The following is an 11,257-nucleotide window of genomic DNA, read 5'->3' as shown; positions in this document are numbered from 1 at the left end:
TTTAATAAATAAATAACAATTACTAAAATATAAAAATCCAGCTTAATAATCAACAACAACACCAGTCAAATTAATTTTAAACTTTAAATTTATTTAGATTTTTTTATAAACAAAAAAAGAAATTATTGAAATTAATTATACAAAAAAACTTGATGATATTTATTGTGATCCATTTTCTGAAATAGAAAATATCAAATTTTAATTATTAATATAAAATATTACATTAAATATTTAATCGCTTTTGCCTTGTTAATTTTTTTTTTTTATTTAAATCATAAAAAATGATACAAATAAATTGACAATAATTGGCATTGATTTGTGTAGTAACCATTGTCTTATTAACTTAATATAACATACAATTATTCCTCAATCCTTTATCAATAAAAAAAAAAATAAACAAAAAAAAAGGATTATTGATTAACCAGTTATACTTACTTTTAATGAATTTATTATTTTAATTAAATTAAAATGTTTCGATGATTCTTACGCTCAATCATCATCATCTTCTTCTTCCATAACTTCTGCTCCATTGCCTGTAAAATAAACGACAAAATATTTAACAAAAACTGTTTAATAAATTTGATAAATTTAAGCTGTTTATTTGTTGTTTTTTTAAATTAACCATTTTCTTGTTGTTCTCCTCCAGGAATATGACCAGCTTGTAGTAATTTACCAAGTCTTCTGACTTCTTCAAGTGATGAAGCTGATGATATAGCTTCTCTTATTTTATTTTTTTCATCATTAGTCATAACTGGTTTATCTGGTATTCCTATCATTGATTGTAATTTAGCTTTTTTTGATATTTCTCTAGCCATTTCTTTACCACGTTTACTCTTGAAATATTCAGCAGCTGCTAAACGTTCTTTTTCTTTAATTTTTCTAAAATCCAATAAACGTAATTGTGGAATACGATAAATACAATATTGACGATACTGTGGTTTTGCTGATACTGGATTTTGTAATAAGCATAAACTTGTTAAACTTTTAAGCTGTATCAATGGATCCAAATCACCAAGTTCTTGTAACATATTTCCTGTTAACATAAGTGTTTCCAAATTTGGTATACAATGCTCCAAACCATCTGATATTCTTATTATTCTATTATTATTAAAAAATAATGTTTTTATTCTTTTTAAATATGGAAATCCATCCAATTTTCTTATGTCATTATCAGAAAAATCAATTGTATCAAATTGATCCTAAAATTTTAACAAATTAATTATTATTTTTGTTTATTTTGATAATTAATTTATCAACTTACCAGTGTTGCACCAAGATTTTCAATTGTTGGAATTTTGTAACCTGTAATTTAAAATGAAATTAATAATTTATACTTTATAATTATTTATGTTTACATTGGATTATTATTGAGGACGCAATTGAATATGTAAACTAACCTCGAAGATCAAGTTCCCGGTCTCTTACTGGATTTATATACTGCATTGATTGTTGAATCAAATCTGGTGTTAATTTAACCATTTTGATGGTTTTTTTATTAACAATTTAATAAACTTAATCAACACTTGATAGGCCAATTGTTTTTATTTAATAATTGACAATAGAATAAACAAACAATTGTTTTATTATTTTATTTTTCTGACAAAATTCTGATGCATGTTGGATGTGCATCTATCAAAAATAATAATAATCAATAATAATAATAGGAATAATAAAATGGCGGTGAATGAATTTCAGTTGATAAAAAAGAAATCTATTTAGTAGGGTAATTTAATTTCTTTTTCGAATTTAAATTTATTACGAGAATTGTTTTTCGAAATTTCGATGTCGAAAAAATTTTTCTAGGCTTATGGAAAATTTAAAAAAGACGTTGAATATTATTTGGAGAAAAAAAAATATTGTTGTGTATTTTTAATTTTGTAGGTTTATATTTTGTTAAATTAATTTTAGTAAATTTATTTAAAATTGTAAACAAAATTTAAAAGACGAAAATATATATTTTTAAAGGTGATTTTAAAGTGATGTATTAAAATGAAAATAAGTATTTGAAATTATTATTGTAAACAACAGCAATGATTTCAGCAAAATTTAAATTTCCATGATAATTTTTTATGTAAAATTGAGATTTTTAAATTGCAAAAAAAAGGTTACATCAATAATTCCATAAGGTCTTAATTTGAATCGATAAAAATTGATCTAAATTCACGTAAAATGCGTTACAAAAATAGAAAAAAAAAAAAAATTTCTAAAACAATAGAAATTTTAAATTCAAAAAATAAAATTATAAACAAACTAAGAAAGAAAAAGTTATATTCATATAATTGATGATTATTAATTAAAAAAAAAAAATTGATTTGAAGGACTGTTAGTTGTAATTACAATTAAAATAAAACGTCACTGGAAAATTTTCTGATTCACACGTGTTCACGATTATAAATAATAATAAATAAAAAAAATTAATAAACAACATTTGTTAAGAAAAAAAAATTAAATAATAGAATTAAACAAAAAAAAAAAAAAAAATCTCGATCATAAAATTGATATAATTTTATAATTATTCTTTTCTTAATAATTTTTATAAAAAAAAACAAAAAAAAAAATGAAATTATATTCTAATAATTATAGCGTTGATTTATACTTTTATAAATTTATATTTTCACGATCATTTGGTCATGGTCAACGATGTAATTTCATTATAAAAAATGGATTAAATTTTTTTTTTGTTATTAATTATTTATAGAATGACTTACAATTATATGATTTGATTAACTTATTATACAAAATTCAATGAGAATAACCTTCTGAGTTATTCAACTGATTTATCATTATCACCAATGCATACGTTTTTTTTTTTTTACTTTTTAATAATGGGAAAATTATATAGTAAATTGGTTCAAATTCATAAATTTTTTAAATATTCATGTGACATACAGTGACACTTAATTTTCATTTGAATATTAATTGTTGCATTGTTGCAAAGCGCAGAAAATTCTGAGCCCAAAGAAATTTTATTTTTTCGTTTATTATTTAAAGAAAGTATTTATCATTATTTTATAAAATTAATTTTTTAAATAATTATTGTTTATTATTAACTATTAATTTATCTATTCATTTTTTTAATCTTCTTTTTATTTATTTTTTAAAAATTTAAGTAAGTTAGACACTTTTGCGTTGAAATTCGTTTAATTTTTATTTGAATTTATATTTTTTTGTCAGTTGTTATATAATGATATTATTTTTAAAAATTAATTTCACAGTGCATCTAGAGATTTCAAGTGAAGGTTTATAAAATTTGCAATATAATTTTCGTCATTTTGTGTATATTAACATAATTTAAAGTTATAAAGTCATTGACTTAACAGTGACATCAAGCGTGACGCGACTTTAATACGGGGTTTCTTTTGTGTATATTCATTTTTATCATTACAATATTTTTTTTTTATTTTATTTTCTTCTTGATATGTGTGTTGAAATTTAACCTCATGAAAAATATATTACATATTTTTGCTGTAAATTAATGTTATTGTATAATTATCAAAATAAATATTTTTTAAAAATATGAATCAAGTCACAATTGGGTCAATATCATTGACAAAAAATGAAAAATAAAATAAAATAAATAGCATGTCGTTATTCCAATAAAATCAATAAATAACTGAACATTAATTTAATCAATTTTTTATCGATACAATAATTATTCAGTAACTAGATAAGAAATTTATGAAAAAAAAAAAATCTAGGAAATTTTATTTCACGATTTCAATTTGATCCATCTCATGGAAAATTCATTATTTAATTTAAACTGGAAATTTTTTATTTTTTACAAGCAAATTCATCAGTTGAAAATGAAAACAAGATTTTTTTTTTTTATTTATGTATAATAATGAATTTAAAAAAAAAAGTTCTACAAAAGACGTCATCAAACAGGAATTTATTTACCTATAAGAACGCAATTAAATACAAGAACCTCCCTTCATTTTATTTTTTTATCTTAATAACATATAAAAGCCATTCACGATGACCCTGAAAATAAAAAAAGTAATAAAGCAAAAATTAAAAATCAAAGTACAAAACAGATCAGTGCTTAATAAAAAAAAAAAAACGAAAAATTTCCAGATCATTAATGATTATATTCGAATAAAAAATTAATGAATGAAAAATAAATAAAAATTTATTAATGAATTGAATTCTTCAATCTTCATTAATTGTATAAAAAATTAAAAATAAAAATATATTTCATCAATTTAAATTATTATTATTATTTCATTGTTTAAAATTTATTTAATTTTTTATTTTTCATGATTGAGTTGAATGTCCATTAAAATCCATTGTAAATTAAAGCCCAAAAAAAATTATGCTAATCAGTGAATGGGGTAGAATGTCAAAATTTTATATTTTGAATATTGTTGAAAAAAAAATTATGTAAATTTATTTGACCCTGAAGATGAATATTTTTAAAACGACCCCTCAAATGGTTTTTGAACTTTGAAAAAACTATAAAAAATTTTACTTTATTTAAGAAAGACTGGATTTTTTTTTAAGTATAATTTTATCTCAATAATAAATCTGAAAAATTTTTCGCCTAGATTTTGCACTAACGTTTTTTTTTTTCGGTTAGGACCTCGATGTTCAAGGACATCATCCAACTTTCTTAGCAAAAAACAAGTTATACTAGTTTATTTTGCTTTAAAATGTCTATTTTTTATTTATAATATTTTTTTTTTTTTAAGAAAATCAATTTAACCCATCGTTAATTGCTATTATCACTTATGGAATTATTTCTATTTTTGGTTTTAATAAATTCAGTCTAGGATTGATCAACTGACTAGCTAATTTCTTGCGAAAATAAAAAACAACTTCACGTTTTATGCCAAGTTTATTTATTTTTTAATATTATTGTTTTTTTGTTTTTGTGTTAAATTTATTGTTTGAATATTGGTGAATAATTTATTAACAATTAATTGGTGGGAGATAATGATTATCGTCGGTAAAATGTGGCTAACCATAATCATTGATTCTTATCGATTTTATAAATCTTCTATTGACGTCACAAAAAATATGTTGATTCGCATTTTATTATTATTAACATCAATAACAATAATATTGTTGTTTGATATTTTTAATTATAGAGTAATAAGGAAAATTTTTTAAAATTTTAAAGATAAAAAGAAGAGTAGTTTTTATTGATTTAAAATTTTTTTTTTCAACCAAAAATATATTTTTTTAAAATAATTGTAATTGTTTAATTTAATTGTTTTAAATGTTATTGTGTAAATTAAAATCTATCGAAGAAATTTTTTTAAAATCAAATAGAGTTATTTGAATTTAATTTTTTTTTATTTTTCTATTAAATCTTTTTAATTGTTTAAATTAAATTGAGATATTTTTAGTTAATTGAATTTATTAATTTTTTATTTTAAAACACGTTAAACTTTGTTGATGTTTTCTTATTTCGAATTGTTTGAATGGGTAAATTTTTAAATCGAATGAAATAATACAACAAGAAAAAAATGGTCATTGATCTTGTTTTTTTTTTAAACGAAAATAACAAAATAATAATTATATAATTACCATATTAAATAATTTTTAAAAATACTATTTTTAGATTATTTATAATATATTCCAGCTTTTTTTTTAATCCAATGTTTGTTTCATTTTTTTTTTTGCTTTACAAACCAGACAAACTGGCAAATGACATAAAATTGTTTTTAAATTTCTCTGAATTTAAATTTGAGTCGTAATAGTAAATAGAAAATAAAAAAAACTATCATGGAAGCTTTAAAAAAAATAATCTCGATTTAATAATTAACTTTTTGTATACACTTTACAATTAAAATTACGATTTAATTTATTTAATAAATTGTATACATTTTGTACATAGATTATTTACAATTGAAATACTATTTTTCATTATTTTGTAAAGTAATGCTTATTTTCTAAATTTAAAAAAATCCATGAATTTATAATTATCTGGTGAGCTACTTGTGCAAGCAGACGAATGAAAATTATCATTAAAAATTGCAGTAAAATATTGAATAATTACAGCAAACATTCACGAATTATTCAAATTATTTTCACTACAATTATAACACGTGATTGACCATTTATGAACAAAATGCATTACCATCAATTTTTAAATATTTTTTCTCTCCATTTAAAATACAACAAGTAGCAAAGTTGAAGATCAAATGACCTTGAATCAACATCCCAAGGTAAGTTACAATCGTGACTCAAGAATTTAATAAAAAATATAAAATAAAAAAAATAATTTAAAGTTGCTTCCTCAATAATTATTATACATAAATATTTAGATTGAAAAATTAAAAAAAATAAAAAACTATCGCAAAATATATCTTTACGATATCTTTATTTATTTAATTTAACTTTTAATAATATAAATTACTTTTTTGCTCTTTATAATTGTAGCTAATGCACTTTGTAACCATAACACATAAATAATTTAAAATATAGTCTTGTTATTATTAAAACAATGAATAACAAAACAAAAAAAAACCGGTTTTTTTATAAATATAATTTCAAACAAAATAACAATGCACTTTTGAACTAATCATTTCAATCTTAACAATGTTGATAAAAATTTTTTAAATTTTCATTTTAAATAAATAAATAAATTTTAATATTAAAAATTTATATTTTTAAATAATAAGTATATTTTCATGTTAAGGGTGTAATAAGCATAATTTAAATAATTTTCCATCAATTATTTTTTTTTTTTGCCTTGAATAAATAATGTTAAAAAAAAAATTCAATATTTAAATGAAATATCAAATTAAACTACAATTTTCATAAAATTATTAAAAACATAAAAAAACGGTATTATTGTTATTATTTTCCATTTATTATTGATAAAAGTTTTGTAGATTATGAAAAAAAAAAAAAAAAAAATTTAATTTATTTTTTTCAAGTGGGAGCACTGGTCAATGTTTATTAAATAAATAATAATAATAATAATAATTTTATTTATTTATTTATATATTTTTTTATTTATATATATTATTTATTTTATTTTTTTGAGTGGTGGGGGGACTGTCGAATGACTGAAAGGGTATTTCGCGTGGGACTTTGCAGCATTTTTTGCAATACTAGTGTCATACACATGCTGAGACGATATAAGGCGGTGTTTCAAATGATGACAATCCAGTTGATAATCAAATTTCAAACAAATAAAATCACCTTATTTTAAAATTGAAAAAAAAATAAATTATAATACACACAAGTCAGTCATTAAAAAATTGGATAAACAAATAATCAACTAAATATCCAAAAAAAAATATAAAAAAAAATTTTTTAAACTATTATTTATATTTTTTTTTAAACAATAACAATATAATTTGTTGAAAAATAATTTTGGTATTTTGTTTTTGTTGTTAATAGAGATACTGGAAATTATATTCAAAAAAAAAATAAATAAAGGTAAGAGTGATAAGTGTTGATTAAGCTTGTGAAAAAAATATTTTTTAAGATCTATGTAAATATCGATCGATAATAGAATATTGTCAAGGATAATATAATATATATAAAATAAAAAATAAAGGAATAAATATTGTGATAAACATAGGTAATTACCTAAATTATAGAAATATGTTTTTTTCGTAATTTGCGAATAATTATCAGCGTTATCAAAGACCAGCTAATTTATTTCTAATCATCAATTATTTATCATTACGTAAGATTAATATAAACATGTGGAAAATATTAAAAAAATAATAGTGATAATAATACTGTGGCATGTAATTGACATTATTAAAATTTAAAATTCAAAATTTTCTTTTTAAAATTCAATAAAATTTGAATAAATTAAATTTTGTTTTTTCAAATTTTTGATTAAATCACTTTATTCTTTTGTAATCAAATAGTATTTTTGATTTTTAATATTTCCTTTTTCACATAAAATAATTGAATAATATCTATTTTAAAAATTCATAAAAATTTTTCCTTTAAAATTCAATAGAAAAAAAAAAAAAAATTGTTAAGAAATTAATATTATTATTACAAATACGCATTAAAATTGAATAAAAGAAATAATAATATCAATGAAAATGTCATAATTTAAAAAGCCTTTATTAATTCTTGATTACAAATATTTTTTAAATATTATTATTTCTTGTTGCGTCATTTTTTTCATACAGTCATTTAAGCATAATGGATTTATTTATTTTTATTTAAATAATATGGTAAAAAATAAATAAATAAAACTGGAATCCAGCTAGTTCAGTTGGTCAGTGTTGACCTTGAAGTATTACATTCACCACTGGCAAATCAAGCAGACATACAAAAAATTAAAAAAAAAAGTTTATTACAAAAATATAAATCAACAAAAAGGGTTGAGATAAAAAAAAAATTTTTTTTTTTTATTTTTTCTAGTATATTTTAAGCGGATTTAATAGAAACTTTTTTAAACTCAGTTTCTTTTGTTTAATTAAAATTTTTTAAACAGTTAAAACCACAGGCAATAAGGCAAAGGAGTGGACTAGTCACGTTTTTAAAATAATTAAATATTCTTAATAAATAATAATTAAATTTATCAATTAAAAATGATATTTTTTAATTTAAAAATCTTTCTTATATAAATATTAATGATTTTTTAGATGGCATCATTGGTGAGAAAATTAACTGAAAGTTATCGCGATTTAATGGACAATAAAAGTGATCCAAGAGTAAACAATTGGCCACTAATGGATGGACCACTTAAAACATTTTTAATATGTATTTTTTATGCATATTTTGTTAAAGTACTTGGACCAAAAATTATGGAAAATCGTAAACCATTTGGTCTTAGAAAAATCATGATTGTTTATAATTTATTTCAAGTTTTATTTTCAATGTGGTTATTTTATGAGGTAAACAATATATAATAATTAACATATATGAATTTAATTATTTTTAAAAATTTATATTATTATTTATTAATAGAGTCTTGCTGCTGGTTGGTGGAATGATTATTCATTTAGATGTCAACCAATTGATTATTCAAACAGTCCAAAAGCAATGAGAATGGCTAATGGCTGTTGGTGGTATTATATGAGTAAATTTACTGAATTTTTAGATACATTTTTTTTTGTATTAAGAAAAAAAAATAATCACATATCAACACTTCATGTTATTCATCATGGTGTTATGCCAATGTCAACTTGGTTCGGTGTTAAATTTACTCCAGGTAAATAACCAATTTAAAATTTATCAAACAAACAGAATAATTATATTTTTAATTTAAATTTTTAGGTGGTCATTCATCATTTTTTGGACTATTGAATACATTCGTACATGTTATTATGTATGGCTATTATCTTTTAGCAGCACTTGGACCAAAAGTACAACCATATTTATGGTGGAAAAAATATATAACAACAATACAAATTGTACAATTTGTTGCTGTTATGATACACTCGTTTCAATTGTTGTTTATTGAATGTGATTATCCAAAAGCTTTTGTATGGTGGATTGGTTTACATGCAATATTATTTTTCTTTTTATTCAAAGATTTTTATATCAAGGCTTATAGTAAAAAAACAAATACAAATGATAAAAATAGTAGCAACAAAGTGCCTATGAAAAAAGAGGATGATTATGAAGAAATTAAAAATAATGGCTTTTATCAAAATGAGTATAAAATAACAACTGGATATATTTCTGATAATGGACTTAGAAATCGTGTCTTTATTGACAAATCAATGCAAGAATAATATTTTTCATTTTTAATTATTTTCTTTGACAAATCAACATGTGATCAGATTTAATGTAAAGTAGTTTTTCTTTTTATTTAATTTTTTTTTTTCATTAAAATGTTTACGTCAGTGTCGTAATCCAAATTCCAAAGATTTTTTTTCTTTTTTTTTTTTTCTCTTCTTCTTTTTTAATATTGTTATTGTTTTTTTTTTTTTTTTGCATTAATTTAACGTACGAGTATTTTGGTTTTAATCATTGAGGATGACAAAAATTTTCATTGAGTTTTTATTTTCTCAATGGTTAGAATTTATTTTGTACCGATTGACGACTGATATAGAGAATTGCTGCGTTAATATTAAATATAGTTTTTAAAAATATGTCAATGTTTAAAAAAAAAAAAACAAATGTGCAATTATTTTCTTCCCTTTTATCGTTAATATAAGATTTAATTTAATTTAATTTTTGTATAATTTTTTCATGGATTATTGATATTTTTTTAAACGATCATTAATTACGTTTTGATTTATCGAAAATTTTCATCACTATTTTGATTATTTTGTATGAAACAATAATAATTAAAATAACGAAAATTTAAAAATATTTTTTTTATTTATTAATATATGTAAAATTAGTTTTGTTTCAATAAAAATATTAATAAAAAAAAAAAATACACAAACACTTTTTAAAGGTGAAATAATTAATTTTTTGTTTTTATTTTTCAAAATTTATTACAAAAATAATTTGGTATTTCAATAAACTCAATGAAAAACAAAAAATCAAATAAAAAGTCTATTAACAAATTTTAATATATAATTTTCATTTTTTGTCTGACAAAATTCCCAGACAAAAAACATAGTGGTAAAAAAAATTTTCAAAATTCAAAATTCAAAATTCATTCCTGCTTTTATAAATCGACTTTTTCAATTAATTTTTTTTCCATCAGCTCAAGAAATCCCATAGTAATCTATAGCTTCATCTAATAAATCAATCTAACAATTTTTTCAAACAATAAAAAATTAAATAGTATAATTAAATATCCATAATTGCAAAGTAAAATTTCCAATATTTTAGCAACCGACGAAATATCGATTGTTGATCATTCCCTCAATTCAAAACTTGATCGGTAACACAGCAATTTTATAAATAAAAAAAAAAAAAAGTATACACGTAATAATTTAATAATAACAATTATAAATAATTGATAAACTTTTGATAAATTGAGATGAAGAAAATCCATGATAATTAAATTTGATATTTAATTATAAAATGAAATATAATATAATTTTTTTTTTCTCTAACTAAAGTTTTTATTTAATAGATTTGTTTTTTTTTTATATTATTAAATATAATTTGGCCCATTATACTCAATAGTGAAAGTGGCCATGAGATTTTCAAGTTGGGGGGTGAAAGTGTAAAAAACACGCGGTGTGTAAAATGACGGAAGGCCATTCAAATACATTATTACATTATCATCAACACTAAAAAATGCATTGACCCACGTGTCATATTAAATTTAAATTAATTTCAATCGTCAAATAATACAAAGAAATTTTTTCCATTTCAAAAAAAAACATACTAATTCATGTAATGCTATTGTGTTTTCTTTATTTAT

At 20.3% G+C, this 11,257-nt stretch overlaps 2 protein-coding genes across 2 annotated transcripts; one reads left to right on the top strand and one right to left on the bottom strand.

Moving 5' to 3' along the window:
- Positions 1–310: 310 nt before the first annotated feature.
- LOC122858722 (probable U2 small nuclear ribonucleoprotein A') lies at positions 311–1,630 on the bottom strand. The gene is made up of 4 exons (XM_044161828.1): positions 1,398–1,630; positions 1,262–1,302; positions 623–1,199; positions 311–533 (listed from the first exon to the last, which is right to left on the bottom strand). The coding sequence occupies exons 1-4, from the start codon at positions 1,477–1,479 to the stop codon at positions 490–492; spliced, it is 744 nt and encodes a 247-aa protein (XP_044017763.1). The 5' UTR covers positions 1,480–1,630; the 3' UTR covers positions 311–489.
- Positions 1,631–7,043: 5,413 nt separating this feature from the next.
- Positions 7,044–10,001, top strand: LOC122858711 (elongation of very long chain fatty acids protein-like). Its single transcript, XM_044161812.1, has 4 exons — positions 7,044–7,392; positions 8,568–8,819; positions 8,893–9,136; positions 9,202–10,001. The coding sequence occupies exons 2-4, from the start codon at positions 8,568–8,570 to the stop codon at positions 9,660–9,662; spliced, it is 957 nt and encodes a 318-aa protein (XP_044017747.1). The 5' UTR covers positions 7,044–7,392; the 3' UTR covers positions 9,663–10,001.
- The last annotated feature ends 1,256 nt before the right edge of the window (positions 10,002–11,257 follow it).

The sequence above is a fragment of the Aphidius gifuensis genome, linkage group LG6 (genome assembly GCF_014905175.1).
Source record: "Aphidius gifuensis isolate YNYX2018 linkage group LG6, ASM1490517v1, whole genome shotgun sequence".
Classification (NCBI taxonomy): Eukaryota; Metazoa; Arthropoda; class Insecta; order Hymenoptera; family Braconidae; genus Aphidius; species Aphidius gifuensis.
This window is presented reverse-complemented; position numbering and strand designations above follow the sequence as displayed.

Coding starts and splice junctions, on each gene's coding strand:
- LOC122858722 (XM_044161828.1), bottom strand. CDS start 1,479: ATGGTTAAATTAACACCAGATTTGATTCAACAATCAATGCAGTATATA. Junction 1,303..1,397: donor CCGGGAACTTGATCTTCGAG/GTTAGTTTACAT, acceptor TTTAAATTACAG/GTTACAAAATTCCAACAATT. Junction 1,200..1,261: donor AAAATCTTGGTGCAACACTG/GTAAGTTGATAA, acceptor TTAAAATTTTAG/GATCAATTTGATACAATTGA.
- LOC122858711 (XM_044161812.1), top strand. CDS start 8,568: ATGGCATCATTGGTGAGAAAATTAACTGAAAGTTATCGCGATTTAATG. Junction 8,820..8,892: donor CAATGTGGTTATTTTATGAG/GTAAACAATATA, acceptor ATTTATTAATAG/AGTCTTGCTGCTGGTTGGTG. Junction 9,137..9,201: donor CGGTGTTAAATTTACTCCAG/GTAAATAACCAA, acceptor TTAAATTTTTAG/GTGGTCATTCATCATTTTTT.